The 25,241-nt window shown below is 35.5% G+C and overlaps 3 protein-coding genes across 7 annotated transcripts; all 3 read right to left on the bottom strand.

Moving 5' to 3' along the window:
* Nucleotides 1-1,476: 1,476 nt before the first annotated feature.
* BicD (protein bicaudal D) lies at nt 1,477-12,354 on the bottom strand. 3 transcript variants are annotated; one of them, XM_046608857.2, is made up of 8 exons: nt 11,617-12,330; nt 8,632-8,772; nt 7,704-8,537; nt 7,439-7,585; nt 7,053-7,085; nt 5,720-6,134; nt 4,767-5,015; nt 1,477-3,176 (listed from the first exon to the last, which is right to left on the bottom strand). In XM_046608857.2, exons 1-8 carry the CDS (start codon nt 11,824-11,826, stop codon nt 2,896-2,898), a joined length of 2,310 nt encoding a protein of 769 aa, XP_046464813.1. In that variant the 5' UTR covers nt 11,827-12,330; the 3' UTR covers nt 1,477-2,895. The 3 variants fall into 3 exon arrangements, with proteins under 3 accessions (XP_046464813.1, XP_046464815.1, XP_046464816.1); XM_046608860.2 differs by lacking the exon at nt 1,477-3,176 and adding an exon at nt 3,183-4,195 and having other exon boundaries at nt 11,617-12,354; XM_046608859.2 differs by lacking the exon at nt 7,053-7,085 and having other exon boundaries at nt 11,617-12,318.
* A 1,460-nt stretch (nt 12,355-13,814) lies between these two features.
* Nucleotides 13,815-19,303, bottom strand: muskelin (muskelin 1). Of its 2 annotated transcripts, XM_046608855.2 has the most exons (13): nt 18,965-19,303; nt 18,657-18,726; nt 18,395-18,537; nt 18,100-18,304; nt 17,948-17,995; nt 17,586-17,778; nt 17,253-17,488; nt 16,903-17,183; nt 16,624-16,801; nt 16,261-16,464; nt 15,948-16,139; nt 15,616-15,858; nt 13,815-15,492 (listed from the first exon to the last, which is right to left on the bottom strand). In XM_046608855.2, the coding sequence occupies exons 1-13, from the start codon at nt 19,051-19,053 to the stop codon at nt 15,253-15,255; spliced, it is 2,322 nt and encodes a 773-aa protein (XP_046464811.1). In that variant the 5' UTR covers nt 19,054-19,303; the 3' UTR covers nt 13,815-15,252. The 2 variants fall into 2 exon arrangements, with proteins under 2 accessions (XP_046464811.1, XP_046464812.1); XM_046608856.2 differs by lacking the exon at nt 17,948-17,995 and having other exon boundaries at nt 18,965-19,302.
* Nucleotides 19,304-19,502: 199 nt separating this feature from the next.
* LOC124210665 (lipopolysaccharide-induced tumor necrosis factor-alpha factor homolog) lies at nt 19,503-25,225 on the bottom strand. Of its 2 annotated transcripts, none has more exons than XM_046608862.2 (4): nt 25,026-25,225; nt 22,886-23,051; nt 22,248-22,548; nt 19,503-22,086 (listed from the first exon to the last, which is right to left on the bottom strand). In XM_046608862.2, the coding sequence occupies exons 2-4, from the start codon at nt 23,046-23,048 to the stop codon at nt 21,984-21,986; spliced, it is 567 nt and encodes a 188-aa protein (XP_046464818.1). In that variant the 5' UTR covers nt 23,049-23,051; nt 25,026-25,225; the 3' UTR covers nt 19,503-21,983. The 2 variants fall into 2 exon arrangements, with proteins under 2 accessions (XP_046464818.1, XP_046464817.1); XM_046608861.2 differs by having other exon boundaries at nt 24,973-25,223.
* Between the last annotated feature and the right edge of the window lie 16 nt (nt 25,226-25,241).

The raw sequence follows: 25,241 nt of genomic DNA, 5'->3' as shown, positions 1-25,241 counted from the left end.
ATCCGCGGCACGATAAAATAATAATACGCCTTAAAAAGTAATACGAAACGGAAATTATAAGGAAATAATAAAAGAATGTTTGTTAAAATATATTTTATTTAACAAAAAAAGAAAAAAAAAAGTAAGAAAAAAAATCTGTATTCCAACGTCTGGCGACAAAATTAGTGTATCGACACAGGCAATGTAATAATAATAATAATAATAATAATAATAATAATAATAATAATAATAATATAGTACAAATAGAAACGACACAAAACAATTGATTAATTATATCGATGATAATTCAAGATATTTTCAATAAACCGCACTTTCATAGATATATTTATAAACATAATTCATTATATTCGATCATAATGAAAATCGAATTGAAACCGATGTGTATATGTGTACACGTATAACTTAATCGTGACGGTTGAATCACTATTTGAATGAGCACACCAACTACCTTCTCCGTTATAAATAATTTTTAACAATAAAAGAACGAATATAGAAAAAAAAAGAAAGAAAGAAAGAAAGAAATTGCATAAATATACCTATACATTAATAAATCGTTAGAAAAATTCATCGATATATATCATCGATCTCCTTTTTCTTCACTTTTCATTGGACAATATATCTAGCGAATAATCATAATTTATAAAAGAATATTTTCATGACACTTTTATAATACGTCTAGATACGCATGTAGAATACTTTAAATAAATACTACTTCATTTCAAGAATACTATCGAGTGAATATCTCGCAAAATTAAAGCACATAGTAAGAAATGAAAGAATAACAAAGAAAACACTACCGCCATGTGTTATATGTGTGTAATTTAACTGTAAAGTACCGTAAGTTCATTGGCCTCTAATTAAGATCGTTCCGATAAGTAGTGAAAACGTGTCATGAAAATAATACTAAATATACAAATTAAAATTCAATTAAATATACAAAATAAAAACTAGGATTTAGGCAGTTATTTAACGTAGATTATACGTATGCAATACTTAATAATATTTTTAAAAATAAATCATAAAAAAAGTACGGATGTTTTATTTAGTTCAGCTGCCGAATTTAGGTTTCAGGCGGCCGCCTAACTTAGGCCGCGTTTAAACAATCCGCGGAATACAGCTGCCGTTGCGAAAATTTTTTCACCATCACGATAAGACGGGATAAATTTTTAGCATGATGAGAAAAAAAGAAATAAAAATAAAATAAATAAACAATTTTACCCGCAATCGCAACCCACGCGGATTGTATACATATAATAGTAGCTGTCATTAGAAATTGCAAAATCCCGTCATCCTCAACCATCAATATTATTCTTGACGCCATGAATATACCTAAAAAATAATGGCCTCAAGATAAAAATCACTACGTAAGAATAAAAATACGACTTCCTTTATCGATTTTTTATCTCCCTTTCAACCTTTTTGTAACAGGGTGAAGTTACTCGAAATAAAAGATAAAGTCTCTAGTCGAGGGGACGATTTGGAATGATTTTCATCTACTACGTAATATATTATTCGATTCGTTTTCTGCGATCCAGAAGTGTACGTTTTTTTTTTTTTAATTTTTTTTTTTTGATCCTCTACGTTTATTATTGATTACTTTTTTTTCAACTAGATGTGTTTGATTAAAAACGCTATAATCAAGTTATATTGTCTGCTATTGTGTTTAAATTTAAGTAGAACTTATACGGTTTACTCAATTTTCATTACATTACATGATTATGAATTTTTCTCTAACGTCATTCAATGATTTTTTTGTAAATATTCTCATTCATTGTTTACTACTAATCAACGCTTGATGCACATCATACATTTAATGGGCCCCCCTCTACGTTGATATCACTCTATAAAACGGTAATCTTACTCTATTGAAATACACGGTGTGATTTTCATTAAAAAGTACGACGATTTCCGCTGGTAATTTTTACTATGGCGTACTGACGACGTTTGCATGAGGGGATTGAAAAACAAGAACGACAGTAAAACCAATAAATCAAAAGAGTTACCGATTCGTTTGTAAAAGTTTCATCTTTTTTTTTTTTTTTTTTGTTGCTGTTTGAACTCTTCCGTGAAGAAGAATAAACGAACATTTGTCAATTTGTAAAATTGTGTATAAAAACAAAATAAAATAAAAATAACAACAAACTACGGGTATAAATAACGGAATTTTGTTTCGGTAATTAGATTAGAGGAGTGTATAGTTTCGAGATATGAGTTCCGGTGAAAAGTATACTTTTTAATGAAAGATCAGAGGCATAATCAGGATGTATATCTCGTTTTATGCGCCTTTCTTTTTCCTCTCTAATCTCTTTTCTCCTCCTTACTTTTTCCTAGATTTACGCAACACCGAGGTCTTTCACCTACTAAATGTTGTTGCCCCGTTATAAAAAATGTTATCCGCAGTGCTACGCTAAAATAGCATCAAGTACATCGAATTAAGACGTACATGTAAATTGGACCGAATAATATGGAGCAGATACAATGAAGAGGAAAGTAAAAATCCTAAAATATATTTTCGCTCGAGAACTTTACAAAGCGGAGATAATTCTCTACTCTTCACACGTGTCGATTGAGTTTAACAATACGCTTTCACTCATGTAAATATTACATATTGTAAAATAGAAAATAAGAATCGCCAATTTTCTCCAGCAATATTTGAAATCTAAATTGTTTTCACTATCAAACGAACGTACGACGAATCGACGTGTATATTTCTATTCATCTATTTTAAACAAAAATAGCACGGATAAATCGTTCATCAAACGATACAGAAATATGTTTGCGATAAAGTTAGTCTCCGCTCTGTAAAAAAAAGCAATAACGTTCGTCGAGAATGAAGATAAGATTTCAGAATTTAATTACCTCTCAAAATATCTTACTCCACATTTTTCTCATTTTCTAGAAAAAATCTCTACTCTGATGGGTGCGGTTCGCCGGTGGTGGAAAACGTGTCTTGCCACGTCCGTTTCCACCGATCGCGTGTCTTCTGGCATTGCGCATCTCTCTGTCTACCTCTAATTCTTCCAGTCTTTGAGTAAGACCCAATTTCTGCTGTACGGCGAGCCGCAACAGTTGATTCAGCGTCTTCTTTTCATCCTGATCAGCTGCCAGCTGACGCTCCAATTCATCCACTTGAGTGACGTACTCTTCGCACCTCGCAGCAAACATCGCTCGTAGACCTGGGAAGTGTATTGTTAGGTTGGTTTAAACACGAGAAAGAAGGATAGAGTGAGTAAGAGAGGGAGAGAGAGTGAGAGAGAGAGAGGAAAAAAGTTAGAGAAAAGACAGATATAAAGACAAGGATGGAAATAATACTCAACCGGGATTCCTAGATGGATCATGAGGTATAGTTTCATAGGATATGTTCAGATGAATCGAACACCGACGCACATGGATGACTGTAATGATTTCTTGACTATCACCAAACACATGCAGCGGAAAAACAATAATGTAGCGATAATTTGTAGAGAGCTGAGAATCAGTCGGGGTGTAAAAAATGTAAGCGATGATCAACAGATCCTTTCTATTGTACTTGTTAATGTTATTTGGAACTGTTATCACTGGTCTCGGTAGTTAAAGAACTTTTCGTTTATATAATTCCAAGATCACGGTCTTTTTACTCGGTTAGTAAATCTTTTTTGCACCTCGTTCAAGTGCGAATTGATCAAATTTGATTTAAAGTAGAAAAAAAAACATATATTTTTATAAAAATTATTCGTGAACTTAAATAAGTTTACGATGCGATCACCTTGTAAATACTAAGTCTATATACATTAAGTACAAATAATTCAAAAACTTGAGGGTCGTATTTATAACGCACTATATCATTAAGTGTGAAAATTTTTTCAAACTATGGCCTTGTAGCGATAAATATAAACAATTATAATATTCTCCCATCACGTTAATTTCAGGTACCGATAAAGTCAACAGACAAATCACAGATGGTTGCAATATGTACATATAGTACACGCACTCACTCGCAGACACACACGAACACACACAATGAGTAAAAAAAAGTTTCCGACATGGGTTTTGCTTTAAATGGTTTGTGTAAGATAAACTAAAACCCAAGAAACACAGACGAAACTATGCATTCTCTAGTACATAGCGTAACAGTATTGCCGAAAGCACATGACCAGTGCGACCATAAAATCTATCGAGGTACAGGTCAGCATTAGTAAAGAAACGTCTGTTAATACTGTGTTAATATAAGTTAGTGGAAAAAAAACAAATAAAATTTATATTACTATCAAGCATCTCACTGATTGCTAGGTATAGGCATGTATTTAAGAAAATTTGATTATTCATTTTTTTTTTTTTTTTTGTAAATCAAACAATCGTAGGTGGTTTAGATGTGCAGTAGTAGAAAGAACAAAACTGGGGGCGAAATCCGCGTATACTGACGAAAAACATTTAAACAACAAACAATGTACTACAAAAAATTTAAATCCATCTAAGCCGTCGCAGTATTGTACTCTGATAATTATGTGTACGAGCAGGAAAAAAATGAAAAAAAAAGTTAATCAGAGGAAAAAGAGACGGAGCATTCGTTTCTTGGGAATGATTATTCATGGAAATATTTACACGAAGTGAAAAAGTGACGGAGATAATATTTTCTGCAACGTCGCAATGTTTTTTCTTTGGATTGTACAAACATGAAACAAGGTGTTTTGGTATTAATATAAAATTAATATATTGCCAGAGTACAAGGGTAACAAAAGGCAGTGTGAGTATTGGGTAAAACAGTGTCAGGTCAGGTTGCATCTTACTTGAAAATGTAGCAGCGTCTTCTTTGAGGAGTCGGAGTTCGTTTCTAAGTTTCATCATTGTCTCGCTGACGATACTCTTCTCATTCTCGTACTTGCTCTTCAAGTTTGTAAGAGCAACTTCAGCTGTATTTTTGTTGGACTTTAGAACGGTGCGAAGTGTCGCAATCTGTTCACGTTTCGTTGACAAAAGTGCCTTCAACTTGATCACTTGTTCTTGAAGATCGGTAATTTCTTCTTTACTATCATTGGCTGTGAATTAAAAAATAATTACTCTTAGAGAAATTACAGTATAAATGGCAAAACTCTTTCAAAGTAAGATAATTCAACACTTTCACATATATCGTATCTAGCTACACATTAGCAAAGTCAACCGACTAATTTAAAAGCGTGCGAAATACCAAGCACATATTTTTTATACTCCTCAAAGCTCAAACAAGCAGATCAAAACAACATTTCAAGGAAAACTCGCAGTTCGACTACCGAAAAAAAATTCATGGCTATGGGAATAGTCAAAATTGCATACCCTGCCTCCATCAGGAAGACAAATAGGATCCCCATGTGTAAGAAAATGATATAGAATTCCTGAATCGACCAACAGAATCCTACTGATCTCGTGGATAAACTCGAACCTAAATTGCATGCTTTGTTTCGAGGTAAATTTCTCAAAGTGCATCGCCTTACGTTACTCTCAAGACATGACCAAACTAACAAAACAATGCGTGCATGGTCGGAAATCTGATCTCGCACAGTTTAAGACTGAGCTGTTACTACTATCTACTATTGGCGAATCATTCCGCGCAAATAAAGTGAACGCATATTTAGGTGAGAACGTGTATTTATTGGAACAAGCCATTTGAGGCGACAAACTGTTAGTGCGTAATAATATTGATATTAATTAATGTGTTAGTATAAAACATGCGTCACCAAACCAATAATAAAATTCAATAATTTACCTTCCGTCATATTCACTCTCATTCCCTTGATTTTCGAAAGCTCGATTGTGTGTTCGACAGCATTTTTGAGATGCTTGATTTGGTCCCCAACAGTCTCGATATGTTTACCAATTTCCTTAGCCTCGCTAAGGCTTTCCAAATCTCTGATTTTAACATCCGTTTTCAAACGTGCTCTCAAGAGTTCAATCTTGGCATTTTCCTTCTCAGGAACGATCTTCTCATGATCAAGAAGAACTCTGGATGGTGTTTCGCCATTGACGGTACACACATGATGATATAATTGAGCCAACTCGTCGGAAATTGTTTGAAGATCATTTTGAGCTGAATCAAGGGAACTTCCCGCATCAGCTGCCAGTTCGGAAAGGATTGAAATATCGGATTGTAACTCCAAACTCTTGTGCTCGGTGTCTAGAAGCTGTAACGAAGACAACGACGCAATATTATAGTCATTTTCTATCGATTTTCAAATCAAATCCCAACTCTGCGACAATACATGAATCTTCAGAGACAGAGAATGATAAGCGAGCAATTTTCATACCGATAAGCTCAGACATTTTTGAACGATAGAAAAGTCGACTTTCATGCTGTTTAAAACAGTTTCAATTTATCGACGTTCCACTTATTTCTGGATTGCTTTCCCTCGATTGGCATATTAGAGTGATAACGAGTTGCTTTAATTGTCCAATTTTCATGCTTGGCTGTACCATTGTACGCATGCCACCCCGATTCATACATCATACAAGACATCGTGATAACGAGACCTCCAAATTGATAGTCAAGCAGCATCGCACAAAGAAGTGAAACAAGGCATTCCTTTGTTTCACGTTAAACGGATCCATGTATTGCCACAAAGTGTACAAGTATTTTGTTTTTTTTTTGTCTTGCAGAGGTACGATATCATAACATGAGTAGCATCACATGACGCTTGAATTTACTTAAAAAATGATACGTCTGTAAATTTTTTTCTTCAGTATCGCTGTAATGGCTTCAATCGACAATCTTAGAAATGTGGCTGCAATGATTTACGGGCATATTTATATCCCTTTTTTAGGAAAGTCAATTTTAGAAACTCCGACGTGTACTGTTTGAATGGATTACATATCATTTTTTGAGTAAACCCATAGCTGTTGCATCGTGACACTAAGCTCGCTGCAAAAGTATGGTTCTCATATCATGAACAGGCCTGTTAAATTACGTGACTATAAATAAGCATAGGCGAAGTTAGGACACTGAAAAAGCTATTCGTAACAAATCATTAGAGGAGCCAAACAAGTCATTATTAATGAGAGTGTAGTAAGAATATAATAAATACATCAGGGACACACGCTCCAACCTTTTTTCGGAGACTCTGCTCTGACGGAGGGATCTGAAATGCCAAGTTTCCATTCAAATACATGTGGAAAACATGTGATATGCTAATTTCGTGAAGCCACGTTTCTGTCTTTATCGATAAATTTGGATGAAATGAAAATTAATCAAATGTACATATTCATAATGTATCATTTTTACCGTTGGTGCATATGCGGCTATTTCCATAACTTAGCGTCCGAGAACTTAAAGCCAACTATTTGAATTTCCTCAGATAGTAAAATTTTCTCTTTCGTTTATTCCGCAGATCCTTTAATATATCATATCATTTTTTGCAGTGTCCGTATTGCTACGGAACTACATGTTCATTTTAAAAAAGTCAATTTTGGCTAAAACTATACCACAATTTACCTTATTTTTAAGATTAGTGAGCTCCGATCTGAGTTGCTGAGTGGAATCGGACATAGTCAGACCCTTTTCTAGATCTACCAAATCTTTTTGAAGTTGCTCTACCTCGCGTGCAGACATTGTGCTCCATTGATGATATTGCACTATCGCCTGAAACAAAGAGATAATATTTATTCGCTACTGTTTCGATCTCTTATTCAAGTGACGGAAAATTTGTGTGCTCATTTGATTGACTGCGAGAGTTGTAAAAATATTTTCTTCTCTTCACCTGAGTCATTTTATCCAATGCAGTTTCCTCGTTCTGCGTCTTCGGCAATTTTGAGTGAAGGTGATGCAGAGATTGTACATGTGCAGCGAGATGGACGATCCTGGAGACGAAGGACTGCAGTTCCCCTTGGCTTTTCTCGACAGCAGCTTGAGATTCCCTTAAATTTTGAGTAAGCAGCGCCTTGTCGCTTTCGGCTTGTTCGAGTTGTTTTTCTAGCTTCTTAAGCTCGTTTAGATGAATCTCTGAGAACAAATCGACCTGCTTTCCGTCTACTGGTGTACCGGGTTCTTGTTTCAAGTCTGCGACGATCCTCCTCAAGGCAGGAGAGTCGTCTTCACCGTCGCTACACATAGCTTGATCGTCGGTGATACCTCTGATGGAATATGCCAAGTTACTAAGGTTATAGATCGACTCGCTGTTGATGCGTTGATCCAGTTCCTTTTTCAAGGCATATTTTGCTTCGCGCTCAGCCTGCAAAGATTCCAGCGCGTCCTCCATCTGTTTTTCAGCAATCTTTTTCAAACTCGTGAGTTCCTCCACTTGGCTGTTCAGCAAGTCGACGTCCTCCGTGAGCCTCCTTATCTCGTGTTTAGCACCTTCAAATTCAACCTGACTTGATCTCAGAACCGAGACCTGCTTTTGCAGGGATATATTTTCCTCCTCTAGCTCCGAATAGTCCTGGAGAAGTCTCGCCTCCCTGAATTTACACTCTTTGATCTCTCCGCGGAGCTGTTTTCTCTCCGATTCCGCATGATGGTAATCCTGGCTCTCGTCTTCGCGTTCTTGCAGCGAATGATCTCGCTCAGCTTGAACGCGTTCCAACTCATGTCGCAACTTTTAAAGTAAGTAAAACGATGTTGTATTTTAGTAAGCATTTTTTTAGCTCATCAATTTTGTCATATACTATGTCATAGTAATAATACTTTACCAATTTCGTTTCATTTTCCAACTCAAGTATCTGAACTTGCAGAGATGTTTCTCGGGCTGCGCTTTCACTGAGAAGACTTTCTTCCTGTTCAATGCCACTTTTTGTAGTTAACTTTGTTGTCGTGTGAAATTTTGCGAGAGCCTGAAAGTAAAGAGATAGAAATATAATCAAAAAAGTGTGCTGAGTTTAATGAATGCTAACTTGGAGGAGAAATATATCGATACCATGGTAAATCTGGGGTTTACGAAAAAGACGCTATATGAATTAAATATATAAGGGAGATTAACGAATGCTTGGAAGCCTCTTTCAACGAACACTGCAAAATGATCGGCATGGATGACATACGGTCCAACCACTATGTAAAATAGTCAAAAACTGAGCCTTTTGGTGTGGTAAGAGAGTTAACCCTAGCTCAATTTAGGTACCGAAGAACATATAAACATAAAACATCTGTTTCCTTCCTACGCAAAGTATACATCCAAGTCCCGTAATACCTGCTGCTTATTTATGTTGGAATATGAGGGTATTTTGAGCGAATAGCCTTCCCCAATTTATTCTCCACGTGTTCTAGCTATATAACCATTCATATTCAAACACAAGTCGATAGCCAACTACTGAGTATAATTTTCTTCCATGTATTTTTCAAACGGGGTATCTAAATTTAAATTTCGGTCAAATGTGAATAGGAAGATGTTTTTATCCAGGTTCAAGAACACTAGGATTCATTTTACAACCGCTATCTTTTAGATTGAAGTTCATTACATTTACATTCAAGCATTTGCGTGATGACTTTTCGGATCTTATATCGCACATAATAATAGCGCAATGATAGAATATTGAGCTAAATATTATAGTCAATATTTCCAGACTTTCCCAAGATTAAAGATTCCATTTTCTGGTATGTATTTTCCGAGTAACTTCGATGCTTGATTGACAGTGCATTGCAGAAGAATATTTTTTCAAAACAAAAGTTTCAACGAGGATATAAATAATAATTCTTTATTTGTGTTTTAACCGAGTACAGACGTTTCGATAAATTTATACAGTACTGTTTATAATACATGCAGCTTTTATTCTCTTTGTATGTTTTCTGTCTATTAATTCTCAATATTTTTTCACAAGATAGCAAACTGTTTTTAATAGGTAGACAAAAAAAAAAAATTGAATAACAATTCCAAGCAAAAGAGGTCAAATGATCAAAAAATTATGAGATCGGTAAAATTTCCAGAAAATGATATTCGTTTATAAAATTCAAGATATATCTTTAGGACCGCTGGTATGTCAAGAACCGTTGAAAATTCTATTCAATAGTTGGAACAAAAATATCTAGATGTTTTAATTTTGTTCAAATTACTTGTAAGGAAGACAGTAATCAAGATAGAATTTCACAAGTCTGAGTCACCATAATGAAATGAGTAGGCGATTCTGTTTTTACCTGAAGGTCGTATGACGGGCACTAGTGACAACGATCCACAAGTCAAGTTTGCTAGCTTGTATGGAAATTATTATTACATCATGGATCATAGTTAATTTTTATCTGAAGCTTAAGTGGAAAATAGAAAAAGTGAAGCGCAAGAAATTCACCTTTACTCGCAGGATCAAGTAAACAAGTAGAAATATGTCTTATGAAATTTATTGTCTCTTCAATTAGCAAAATGGGTTCCGACTAGTCCGATAATAAAACCGAGAATAGAGTCTAATTTCTGAAATGAAGTCAGGCAATAGGGCTTTGATTGATTTATAGACCCTTTGAATGTCTGGCTCAGACTAATCTCATTGACTATTATTCAATTAGTGTTCCCCACAATGAGTATTCGGCAAATTTTCCATCAAAATTAGACCAAAGCGAAATTTTACAACGCAATAATTAAGAGAGTGAAAAACAAACGAGTTTGTGCTCATTTTGAACTTGTTTCTTCGGATATCGCTGCCTGGAATTCGCTTTAATAGTTGTAATATCAAGGAAATGAAGAATCAAAGTCAATGATGAGAAAAATTATAAAAATATTGCAAGCAATCACAGTTAGATCGAAAAAGTGATAAGGATAATGAAATATGTAATATAAGTTTGAGAAATGAAGTGGAATTTATGTTAGATTGTCTTAAGTTAGATTGTATTATGTCAGATTGATATGTTGTGTTAGATTGGATTAAGATAATGTTCCGATCAGACAGCAGAAGATTAATAACCAACAATTAGGGTGAAAAACGCTTAATCATTGACATTACTGTGCTACTATTTTAGCGCCAAGAGCACAAAAATCATCCAATTTCAAACAATTATTGCTGATTTTGTCTGGGAAGAGATTTTTCACGACTCTAATGTATTTTTCAGCGAGACATTGGAAATTATTCATCAACTCGATGAAAAAAAATGAGCATCGATTTGCTAAAGTTTATCGAATGACACGCTTTTGGTATTCAAGACCATGTAATTTCTCTCAAAATTTATTTGTAATTGGTGTTGGTGAATTCAGTTCGCGGTGTTTAATTTTGTTCCTAATTCAAGGTGAAACTCAATCGCACAATGAAAACTATTCCTTGGCAAACTTTTTTGCAACGACATGTTCGTTGCTAGACTTGTTGTGCATTAAACAAAAAGTTAGATCAGTATCTGTATCGTGGATGACGCAGAGTGCGAATCAGATAAGACGATCGATAAGTTATCCGGGCAGCTGTTTGAGAGCGAAACACAGAAATCTGACGTACAGCGAAGTGATATCAAAGGGTTAAAAATTGTCTCCGCAGAAAAATTAGGTGTAACCTACTAAATTTCAAGATGGAACGAATGAAGAGACGCCCACGTCAGGATAGATCAATTACCAACGCGGTATTTAGATCAGTTAGAAACTAGTTCCTCGCTAGGTGGAAAAGGTGCGACAGCGAAAGGAACAGAGACAGAGAAAAAAGGATCGGCGAGTGTTCAGTATGTACGGTAAAGGAAGTGGGTGGGCCTCGGTGTCGGAGCCGCGGGGTTATACTAACCTCTTGCGTAATCTCGAGATCGTGCCTGGCGTTTTCATAGAGCGTTTCGAGGTTGTCGCACCTCTGCTGCAGGGTTGATTTCTCCTCAAGAAGGGCGAGTCCGTACTGGGCTGATTGTACCTTCTCGGTTGATGCTAGATCAAGTTCCCTCGACAGCCTCTCGATTTCGGCCCTGAGTTCGTCGGCCGTGGCTCCGTCAGCGGCAGCCATTTCGGCGTGAATATATAAACTGATCACCTCTCCGATCGAGAATCGTCGTGTTTAACCGTTACCGCAAACTGCAACCGAGCGTTATTAATTCTAAACAAACAGCAGTGCCCGACCGCGAGATCATTATCTTGTCATATATCCCGCTCGAATCGGCCCGACTCGTCGTCGTCGTCGTCACTCGCGTATGTTTATTTATTATCAGTTCAACTTGATCATCGGCGTAACGTCAGCCGTTTGACAGCGGTCAGCGGGCTAACTTCGCTTCAACACCTGACTGACCCTCCCTTTGCGCTTTGATTATGAAAATTCCACTGCCGACGACGACGACGGCGGACGGGATCAGCGCCGTCTCTTCTTCCCACCGGAAACTAGCTCTCTTCAACCAAGGTAGTCGACTCAGCGATTGATTTCCAATTCTCATATCGCGCTTTGCGCCGATCCGATCTCGTACCCCTGTCTCTTTATCGGATTTGACCCCAATTCAATTTCTCATTCCATTTGCGTCGTCTAGACTTCTGGTTTGTTGTTGCACCCCGGGGAGACCTCCCCCCCTACACGATAAAGAGTTCGTTCAAGCGGGCATTTAGGGGTGGGTGTGTCGTTGTTGCCCGATTAGATCATCGTTTCATCTCCGTATGGTACACGGAAGTTCTAAACGCCGACGAACGGCGCTTTCAGCGCCTCGTGCGGTCGTCAGAAGTTGATCGAGTGATTTGAGTACACTCTGTTTCTCTCGCTCTTCGCCGTGATTGGAGCAGAGACGGTGCTCAGCCAATCACGGCGCAGAGCGAGAGAGAGTGTACTGCGATTGCCTTAACTCGCTCCATGTATGTAACGCACCTTAAAATTGGATCACATGTTCATTGGCGGGACTTGCAGTTTATTTCAAATGAAGGAAAGAGGTAGGGGAAAAATTGTAACTGCAATTAGTTTTTATTGATTCAAATTTATATTCCATAGCTGTGAGAAATATGTCGGAGAAACAAAATAAAGATTATACGCATTGTTGTTTTTGTTTCCTTTTGTTCTGTTTTCTTTTATGCTAGGTTGCAGTTTTATTTACACATCTATTATTTCTACAGCGTGGAGGATATCGACGCATAATATTTTTTATATTATTAAGTATTTTTTTCCGTTTGTTCTTGCGTTATGTAACTAGGATATTATTACCTGTGTACCAAGTGACTTAGTTTTATTATCATTCCTATATTGGCAGAAAATCCTGTAACGAGACATTTCACTTCGAGGAATTCTTTGACCACTACTGCGGATAATAAATTTTGTACAAAAACTTCAACGATTATAAACTTCTCAACATTAAAGTATATGTTGACCGAAGATATATATCCAACGTAGTATGGATTGTATTATGTTTGAAGAAATGTTAATTTGTTTTTTCACACTTTCATTATTACGTGTGCAAATAGAACATGCATATTGTGTGAAATGGAGAAACTTTTATGTATTAAGATTGTATTAAGATATATATATATATATATATATTCCAATGCACCATTCAATACGCAGATCGTTTTTCAGTTGATCCCATCACATAACTAGCATTATATTTTTAAAAAAAGAAATCGCGTTCATTCTAGGAAACATTCAAGCTTAGGTGTGTTACAGCACCTAAGTATTATGGTTTGTTTAGGTGCGAAATTAGCATATCTGTGGAAATGAATATGTTTTTGGCCATGAAGTATTAATTAATTGGACTTGAGACATTCCACTTCCTAAAAAATATTCCACTATTTGATGCATTTGTTATGCCCCCAAATAGTATAGAATAAATTCTCAACATTTCAAATTGTGGAAAAGTAGAAATTACGTTACATGTATAATCCATGCAATTGTGAATAATTACTTCGCGCTACTATTGAACAGCGATGGATAAGTTTAATAGACAACACACATTTACATAAAAATAATGTGTCGTAGCTTGGAGGTGTAAAAAAAAAACCACCAATCTAGCCACATGGTGGATAATGAAAGATTCAATTTTTCGCTTTACTCCTTTCAAAGTACGAAATATCTGGATGAGACATGTAACAGATTTCGATGTATGATTATCTAGTATGCCAAGGTGCGTTATTATGCCAAAAACTTAACGGTTGTATACACATTAACGTTATCTTATAATCGTTAGATTGTGATCATATACAAACACATATATAATATGTATATGTATTATTGTATAAATTATGTCAGTTACATTACAGAGAATCGATATCGACAGAAAACTTAATGAAAAATATTTACAAAGCTACGCAATATAAAATATTAATTATTTGTATTTTTGTTATTTTATTATTATTAGAGCTTATTCATAATAGTCTATTAACAACTCATTACTATGGCAAGCGGAAGCTTAAGATCATTTTCAATAATAAAACCACTGTACACTTAAATATTTAAAGTAAATTTAGAAATTTTTTATATAAATACGCATCTAGACAATATATATTATCAGTTGTAGATCATTGTATTATGAACTTCAGGTTTAAGCAAGTATTACGAATAACAATTCGCAAAGAGCAGAGAGGCAAATAATTGCTATATAGTTATAGTTTCAGTATTACAAGCATGTAAATCGGAAATTCACAGAGATTTTAGGTTGCGAACAAAATGATAAAAGTAAACAAGTATTAACAACAATAATAATTCGCAATTGTAAAAATAAAAATCTATTGAAAGTAAAAATAAAATTGCCTTCAAACATGTGAATGGTCCAAGTTTCATTTAATGTAATCTGACAAAAATGAAAAAAAAAAAAACTGGGGTATTTTCCTCAATGCATTTTAAAAATAACGAATACACCGAATACAAGGTAAAATATAAAGTAGAATGGCAAATTAACGTTGACTGATTGCGAGAAAAGGTACGGGCTTCGAAAAAAAAAATTTTTTCGTACAGTTCAATCAATTGTAAAACCGGAGATGAATAACAGGATGATACAGTTGATAAATAAAGAGAGTTAAACCAAATTTCTAAAGTTAAATATAATGATACAAACAATCGTATAAAATGTAATATTACAGTCTTCATGAAAAATAATCAAAAAAAGTACGACTATTGGCATTATTTCAAAACTACTTGCAGAAACGAATCTATCAAACGTTATCATTATCGCTGTCCGTATGTATAAAAATAATGATGAACTGAACTACAACTGGTCGTAATTTTTTATACACGGTAGTAATATTGAAACGAAATTATACGAGCTAAATATGAAAATAAAATATTATAAATAACACGTGACTTTGATATTATACCTGTTAAATGAAAAGACTAACAGTCTGTTATTTGTTGCTGTTGAATTATACATACAATAAAGAAAACATAGGCTAAGTATGATTTTGGTGTGTGATTGGAAAAAAAATCGCGAAATTAGTATAACTTTTAAGTACGTTAACCATGTTAAAAATATCACAATGGCAAAAGGTCTATAAGATTTGCTCGCGGCTGAGTTAAACTTTCAGGAAAAAATTCGGTAAGTTTGTCAAACAATTCCGTACGGCGAGCGTGGATGTCGTGCATCGTAAAATTCTTTGGCACCACTGAATTAATTCGATCACTGGAACTAGTGCTGGATGCTGGATCCAGATCTAAACTGTTATCCATGCTTCTTTCTTGCTCTCGGAAAAGAACTGAAGCCAGTAACTGAAACTACGATACAACAAATATCACTACTATATTAAGCTTAATATTTTGCAAAATAGAAAAAAAAAACGAGATAGCCGATAGTTGACGTTTTTAACGTCTAAATTATGTCTGAAATACGATTTATACCTCTTTGGTTTGCTCCGGATCGGCATGATCGATGATTTCGTATACTTGTGTCTGCAGGTACTCGAGAGCCTCGATGCTATTTTTCATAGCCAATTCTTCGAATTTGTGCTTCCTTATTATCAGCTTGCATTTCCTCAAAATCTGCTCATGAGAGGGTCTGCAGAGTTCCAGCTGCCAAAAATCATCCAGCCTCAATTTTGGCAGACAAGAGCGCCCCGGATTTCCTCCAAATAAATAATGGACCTGCGGCATATGAAACGTAATGAAATAGTAACGGTCAAAGCTGAAAGCAATCAGAGTTCACCTTGACTATTTTAATCAGCGTGGCTCACCTTTTGAATATGATCGTACACAAGCTGGTGGGCAAATCTAGGACAAGGCTCGTAATCCTGCATACTATTCCAATACTTGTCACCAACGTTTTCATTACGATATATGCAAGACCATCGGTTCTCTTTAATATTGTAGACCCAAAGAGAATTTTGAACATTGTCGTCTCTCTTCTCTTTGTCTTTGCTCAGACCCTGTAAGTAAGAGTCATCTGTGAGCGCTGAGGTTTTATGTTGATTCTTAATATCAAGTAATCACCAATAGCTGAAACCAATTGACGAGCCGTAAAGAAAAAGAACATTGTTACATATTTACAGATAAAACGTAAATCTCGCCAAGTTCAGGATCAATAGTAGCCCTCTGGGTAAAACCAGCCGCGGGAACATGATTTGAATCCCGGTTTCCCAAGTCAGTGAGATTGATGTGTTCCAAAGTCTCGGTGTCTACTTCGAAGGTAAAAAAATCGTTTAGATACTCTTTACTCCTCTGTCCCGCAAATATGTATAGTTTTCTGAATTCCTAGAAATTTTTTTACATTATTATAAATGATAGAGCCACTTATTACCAATTATATTGTTTGACAAGTAGCTACGAGTTTATTTATTTTGGGCATATGAATTAGATGCGTGTTATCGAAGATTAAGGAGCACAACATCCAACGAACAAGAAGTGACATACCGGATGAAATAGCATGGAATGTCCAACTCTGGACCTAATTGTTGGTATATTAGGCGGACTGGGTCTCGCAATATCACAAGCGAGCCTACTCCAGGTCCCAGTTGGCACATGGTACGAATACAATCCAGAAAATACTGGTTCTGTCACGTTTGGTGTAACTCCATGGTTATCCTCAATCCTAAAGGAAGCAGAGTGATAAGATAGATTGAAAAATTGATTGGAATTTATTTAATCTGAGCCAAAATTTTCATTCTCACTTTCAATATAAGTTTTACTCACACATGCGATGGCACAAGAACACGTCCACCGAAAATATAGATAGTTCTCTTAGCGACGTCCATTGACATTTGGTGGTCGAAAATCAATTGAGGACCACCGACGGCTCCGGTATCTTCAGATATCTGTGTCCATTTATCAGACTCAATATCATAAACGTAAAAATCGCTCTTCAGATTTTCTGGCGAGCGATATTGAGTGTCTAAATACCGTCCCAGAGTGAACAACTGACGCCTTTCTGGGTCCAAACACATTTTGTGACAAGACCGGGCGGTAGGACCACCCTGAAATATAGCTTATGTTAGTTGCAGATCCTACAACCTGATATCGCAAGACCGTGATCATTGACTAACCACTGCTTCTGTGTCTTTGCAAATAAGATGCCACTTGTCAGTTGATACATTATAGGTCCAAAGGTCAGCCAAATCCTGATTTCCATCCCAGCCACCGAACAGATACAACATTTCCGCCGATGGGTCCAAAACCATTTGATGCCCACCCCTCATTCCAGGTTTTGGATCCTTGGAAAATATTTTTGTCCATATAGCTCGGTAAGCCTGAGCATTTATATACTCATTGAAAAGTCCCACTGAATCGAAAAATGACCAAGTTTTCATGGATGAAGGATGAAATTTTTTAATTAAATATTGCTTTTTGAATAACCTTGATAAATACCAGAAACTTACTGTTTACAGCGTTGCTAATGAATCTTTCTGCCTGGCAGTGATCCCCCTTGGTTACCAATATATCATACAGTGTTGACAGTCTGGAATCCTCAAGACTCACCCCAGTAACTCTTTGAAGAGTATTGACAATTTCCGGATATTCCAAGCGGCGAAAATGTTTCATACACAGTCGTAACACCTCTTTCTGACGGTACTACAATAATTAGTTACAAATAAATTAAAGCCACAAGAAGCCAAACGAGGGTAAACAATGTGAATCTTTGACAATAATTTTTAAAATGAGCAAATTTTAGAAAATTACTATGCTTAATCAATACTCCGTTATAGTTAAAGGACATCTACGGTTAAGGTTTCATAGTCACCTTGTTTAGTGGAATAAAAACGTTGGTATTATGCTGCTGTCTAACCTGCTATTACTGGAAAGTTGTACTTTAACTTAGGTACCTAAATTAGCTGAATGCATCTGAAAAAATGTTCTAGGATGTCTTAAAAAAGTGAAAAGCGAAATACATACAGAGTTAAAACATTCAATGCTGCTTTTGACAAGTTTCTGGTCATCGACTCCCGCGAGGTGAACATGCCAGATAGAAAAGTTAAAACTGGGGCCCCAGGATTGCAGGGGAAGAATTTTCAGGTACTTAATCGGAAAATAGTTCTCGTCATTCCCGACCACATGTTTGAGGTCGAATGTTTCTGGTGTAGAGTCATTTTTCAAACCACTGCAAGGAAAACGAGACGTGAAAGACGAGTTTAGGTAAAACAGAATCGTTTGTTGTCTAATTGAAATATGCTTGAGGGAAGCATCTCACCTTTCTAGTAGCTCCATCATATTCTCCGGTTCAAGTCCACCAAAAACTTTGAATTTCTTGATGTTACAAACATGAGTTTTTTCATATTTACCAAACGTGATAGTTTTGACGATGGACTGATGTTGGAGTTTGAGAATGAGAAACTGCAACAAGAGAAGAGTAAAGAAATTCGTGTTACAAAGAGCTAAGGGTGTAGGTTTAAATCAAGCTAAGATTGCATAATAGAGAAAGTAAATCATCGTTATCACACTGCATGTAATACCTGAGGATGATTGTCATTGTCAGAGGACCAGCGAGAGGATTGATCCGACGGTACGTCTACGAGAATATTCCTGAAAATATGGGAAATAAGGTCAATGAACCGTTTATTCACCCTGCACGCGCCGCTCGGCCTTGAGACCGTGAATAGCCTCGTTTAAGTGAAACCGAACGCGTTGTCCTTGACAGAAAATGCTTTCGTTTGAGGTTAAGAACGCGTAGTAAAATTTCTACGTGTCGTGGGCAGATGCCAGCTCGATGACACACGACGATTCTATCTGATTCAAAGGAGTCGATAATTTAAATACTTACTCAGGTACATAGGTCGACGAGTAGCTGGAGCATTTGAAAATTCTATACTCCAAAACCTTGTGAAAATCTTCACTCTCACACGCCGCCATATTGCTGCACGAGTGACATAACCTTTTCGAAGTTCCGAAATTTATACATAAGTCAGATATCTATGAATGTATTTATTACATCCGCATGTGTAGCGCGGCACTACGGCGATCACCGATGAAACGTTTTAAATATTTTTGAAATAACTCAATTATTTGGCCGCAATCAGCAACTGATAGTCGAAAATTTGTTTCTATTCTAAGGTCAAAATTAAATGCGTCGCAACGGATCGTTATTGACTGCTTTCATTTCTCTGTGTCAGCTCTGAATTTTCGTACCTACTGACACTATTTCGTGACCCCATTTTGCGTATTCGTATCAAGTTTCATTAGTAAATTCGAAAGCAAATGCGAAACATGTAAGAATAAAAAAAAAAAACAAGAAATAAAACTGGATGAGTTTGAAATATAGAAATAATTTGGAGGGAATGATTTAGTCAAGACATTGCGACTGAAGAATTAATATTATATTAAATAATATATTCATTTATTTATCAAGATGACGATTATGTACACCTACCGATTATACACAAAAATCAGATATTTCCAATACCCCATTGGCCGTGTACAGACAATAAATATTGTTATTACAGATATTCCCCAACTATTACGATCGTGTAATTTGTTCATTTATTCCCTTCTCTTTCGTATCGCAATCATCAGACAATATCATCGATTTACTAGACTTTCAGTCAGTCTAGGTCATATCTTCTTATCATTAATTGTATATAAAATACGTTTTCATCATTTGGTACACCCTTTTCCTAGCACGTCAATTCTGTCCTGAATTGAGGACCAAACCGTTAAATCTTAATTGAAACGTGAACAGAATGATTAGCGCAATAATTGTGTCACAGTTTTAGTTAGAGTTTACATGTGGGTAGTAAACAATATGAATAATAATATTTTATTAATCTCTCATGGTCGATAATAAATGTTGGCGTGATTATTATTACTAAACTGCAAGTAATTTCAACGCACTATCAAAGGTTGATCTAACTTATACTTTACAGTATTATTCGTATGTCTGATTTTTTTTTTTTTTATCTTAACGAAGTAAATTTTCACCTATTGATGCAGACTTATATATCTAGCATTGAACACTTAGTTACATATCTCGTTTGAAGTAGAAAAATAAAAACTTACACAATTGATCAAGGAAGTCGAAAATCATGAATGGAAAACTGATGATAACGTAGATACAATGGCTTGTTGTTTAATAAAAATTAAACTCAGACCAAATTGGGTAGTTTTTTTTTTCTTTATCTTCAAATTATATATACATACGTACTTACTTTCTAATTTCAAGCAATTTAGATATTCGTATCCAATTTAATAATTTGAAATATTTTTTGTCAAACTTTTTGAATACAAACAATGAAAAAGGCATAATATAAAAATATAAAACTTATGTTTAATAAAGGTTTCTTTGAAAAATAACAGCAGGGTACACAGACCACGTCGTACCTTCCTCTCTAAATATTCAATTTCTCACAGCCCTTTGAATAATTTTCGACTAAACACGCATGTGATTTTCACACTTCTATCTGACTCGTTAACCCTCCGCCGGTCATGTGTTATTTTACTGACGTCGTCAGTCATTATCAACGATTTCGTCACACGAGTTCTTTTTCCCTTCACTTAGAGATTTTCAAAAGTTTGCAAAAGATTCAGGTAATCAGTTTCAGGTGCCTACTTGATATTCCAATAGTTTACATTACGAAATTTTCAAATAGTTAATGAATAGAAATTGTTAAACAATGAAAAATTCCCGAGACAGCGATAAGTGAGAAGGTCAGGATGGACGATATCGTCTATGTTTGCTGGCGGAGGCTTAATTTGAGGTGGAAATATTTCCGTGAGCTGAACAGATGCTGTCAAGAGACAAATATTTTTTTGTAATCAGATCTTCGCGTAACGTATCACGTATGGTGCGACAATTTGCAAGTACGTCAACAAACACCATATTATCAACCAACATCGTAATACAGGTATATTATTTACCAATCTCTTATTTTCAAAAAAGCCTGTAAATGTTTCACAACCAAGTATCTAGTGCAAAACCTATGAACTAGCAGAGCAAAGCAAAAGTCGTACATTTTCAATGGTCATTTTCTTTATATTTACCTAAGCATGAATTGTTCGCTCTTAACGAAAATACGGTGTTCTTCGAATACTCAATACTTTTTTGATATATATATATATATATATATGATTATCTTGTTTTATAATATTGTTTTACTATACTATATTTATGTGCAATATTATAAAACAAGATATAAGACATTAACTTGACATATGAAAAAAACAAGTAAGAATTATAAAGAATGGAAGTAGTATCATGTGAGTTTGATTTTATGCACATAGTGAAACGTAATGAGCTACCAGAATGCAAAAATTCTGTGTTCCTGTAGAGTAAATCACCACTCTTTTCAGTACGACTACATCAAGAAACCTAATGTCCAGTAATAATAGTGAGTATAGGGCATATGAGATGTCAATAACACTCTTTTCTCTTGACTCTCAATTCTTAGCGACGAGGATTTATGTATACAAGGAAAGCTCAGATCAAATCAATCAACCTGTTAATATTCCCCATGGCAATGAAGTAAGATTGTTTCAGAATCAACGGAATGTGTTTCGCATAAACTGAACGTTTTTCAAGAATTCTACAAACATTCATTGAAAGGGTAAGCAATTGTAGAAATAATTGGGATCATAAAATTATACGTTTCATCTATCTCTGATAGAATTTGTATAAAAAAAAAAAATATTTGCGTCTGTGAGTGAATGTTTAATATATACGAATATGTAAAGAAGAGAACATTTTCGTCCTAGTCAAAAACGGCCAAGGTTTCACCTCGATTTGTAACTGTAGAATAATTACTCCATTACTTCAAGGTTAAACTTGACTATTGTGACAATCACAAAATTCAAGCCTTATACGTTCCGATGTAAGCCTTACAATTGGGACACGAATGGTGAACATTCACAAAGGCATTACTGCAATATGGCAACCATGAACACAAGCAACACCTGAAATGTAACAAATCAGCTTTGGTAAATAAATCATTGCATCAAACTGACGAAAATTCATAATGCGAGCTCAGTTTTGAGGGGCAGCATTAAACGTGAATAATATACAGGATATGGTCAGCAACTGTAACTCTTACACAGGTAAAATGTCCAAAACTTACCCGAGTAAACATAAAATTATGCAACAAATGTGAGCGTTCGCTTGAGTTTCCGATACCGTGGTTGTTTTTATATCCGCCCGACAATTAGGACACACCATTTTTAGTGGGTTTGGTCCAACTGCATAAGCAACTGTTTGTTGCACAACTTGTATTTGAGCAGGTGTCGCGTAAGACTGTGGAGCTGTGTTTTGCTGTTGAGGATAGGGAGCGGCAGGTCGTGGCTGAAATGATTGAGGTTGGCTTTGTGTCTCTGGCGTTGGCATTGGCATCGGCATTGGCATGGCTGCTGGCGGAGGATTATCTGCAAAAAAACAATGTAGCAGTGCATCATTGATGTTGAACATTTTTTAGCTTCATCGTTGTTCAGTACAAGTGTTGTGAGAATTTTTCTTATGCCAAAAGTTCTAATGCTGTCTATCGATATAAACGTACATCATTCACAATCATATATCATTCATAGTCTTTTTCTCTTTTTAATTCAGGCATTACTTAAGGTATGTTTATTAAAATTTTCGTATTAGATATGTCATCAAATTAAAAACTCGTACTATTCAAGTATGGAACAAGTTTCACTAGCTTGAAAAGTGAAATAAGCTAAATTGAGAAGACTGAAACTATTGTATAATGTGGAAACATACAAGATCCAGGCATTGGCATCGCTGTGTCGACTGTTGGGTACGGAGCAGAAGAAGGTGGAGGATAAAGGCGAGGACCTGCCGCAGTATTGGCAACAGCTTCGTCATACGAGGGCGGAGCAGTTGGTGGTGGAAATCCACTTCCCATCAGGTGGTTCTTCTCCATTTTCTGTAAACAAGGTAGTGGTTATCTTTTTGACTGCAGTTGCATACCATATAATTTTTGTAATGTTACATAATTTTATGCATGTATTGTTTTTTTTTTCTGCCTTTATACTATGAGCATATTAGATAGTTATGCATGTCGGCAATGATCTAAGAATCTCAATTATTGGCCGTTGTCATCACTATTGCTTTCAAATCTAGAATGAAAGAATAAGTTTTGAAATCTCAATTTTACAAATTTAGAATCAATTTAAACGTTTGTTACTTCAATTTTATGGGGTTTGAAACAGGTGTTTCTACTTTGTATGTATTTAAACGGGTATTCAGATGTGGTGGAAGTCAATTAACGCATGTTTAGGAAAGAATTTTAATTGCACCATTAGAATTGTCCGAAATTTAATAAACTATACTATATCAAACAAAAAAAAGCCAACTTTTTGAAAGTGATTCTAAAATGGAAAAATAATGATTTGCTTCTTGATGTTTTGTAACGTTAACATTACTTACTTCAACCTCATGTATTCAGCAGTCATTCACAAACTGCCCTTAATTTAAATTCGTTTCTTGATACGTAACAAAATTCATTATTACTGTTAAGTTTATAGTTTGCTTATATGGTTCGTACATAACACACTATTTGTCATGAATATTCATGAATGAGCCAGTGTGAATAGAAAGTCGTTGGAAATTGTGAGGAAAGAATTCTGTGTATACAAATACTTATACACTAAAAAGTTGAAGAAGTGCTTTCGGTTTGCTTTCGTAATGCAATCTTCACCTTCAAACCTTCAATTTGAGTCAAAGATTACACAGTATTACTAAGATACCATTTTTTTACGCCTATTGAGAACAAGGTTCAAATGAAAAAAAATAATCACTATATGTAGTTTTTAAATGTAATTTATGCTCTCTGCATTTCAAGCAATGTAAAAATAGCAAATCATGATTAATTTTAATAATACTTATTCGTCAGCAAAGGCGTATATTTCAAAGAATTTTTTTCTTATTAAAAATATCTTTTCCTTGAATATGATTAAATTCAGCATGAGTCAACAAGGAACATATTGTAAAATATGAAAATTCTGTAGATAAAATTATCTTCTTTGTGTTTCGGCCATTGAATTTTGAAATGAGATCGTATAAGTGACGGTCTGTTTGATTAGTAAGTATAAAAATGCCTACGAATGTGGAAACTACGGCACCAACGAATCACCTGATCGTTATTATACCAGGAACACGTTGCATCAGATTAATGTGGTTTAACCATAGATATAACAGTAGAGCTTCGCGTACTCTCGATGCTCTCCCGATCGCATCTATGAGAAACATGCAGCGAAACAACGTTCTGGCTCCATGAAAATTGCGTGAGCACGCAGCTAATAATGTCACTGATGCGTGCCTGTAAAATATGCAAATATGCACACATCACTGTTCTCTATAGTATTCACACATCCTTCTTGTTGCATGTGCATCCTTCCACCTGAGCTGTGCAGCAGATCGTAAACGACAATGCTTTATACGTACCGATAAATTTTACAATCCGGTATTTTTAAGGTCCTACGTATTCGATAAAGATAAAATAACGATCAGGTTATTCTTGCCATTAGCTTGTTAGGGATGAAATATTGATCACAAAATTGTGAGAACTATACATAATCAGAAAGAAAAATAAAAACTCAATCGAATTGTCGATTTGATTTATCGTTATTTTTGATTTACACATGTGTCAAATATTTTTAAAACATGTTGTTATTCTCTTTGGTTTTTCCCGACTTTAGCCAGGTTTGCATCCAGCTCGAGCTATTTTGCAGGTGATATTTGGATCTGAAGAATCATTTTTTCGTCGCGAGATCAAAATACATAATTTCGATTGCGAGAGTTCGTTGTGATCGAGTTTAGGCATACTTGCGTTTCATATTACTTACGTATAGATTGCGTATTGCTTGTACTCCCAACTGTGTAGTATGTTGTGACTTACGTAAATCCGCAGCTACGTTTGTCAATCAGAAATAAAATCACTCCGATTCTACTCGATGGGAAATTTCGTTAGGTCATCGCTTTAACCACAGAGCATTCACGGATCTCTATACACACACGTGCACAGCTCACATTCGCAATTACAGTTAACACATCTCTCGCAACGTCCATGCGACAACTTCGCACAACTTCAGTCGACACTCGGTGACTCACGCAG

The sequence above is a fragment of the Neodiprion pinetum genome, chromosome 1, assembly GCF_021155775.2.
Source record: "Neodiprion pinetum isolate iyNeoPine1 chromosome 1, iyNeoPine1.2, whole genome shotgun sequence".
In the NCBI taxonomy this organism is placed as follows: Eukaryota; Metazoa; Arthropoda; class Insecta; order Hymenoptera; family Diprionidae; genus Neodiprion; species Neodiprion pinetum.
This window is presented reverse-complemented; position numbering and strand designations above follow the sequence as displayed.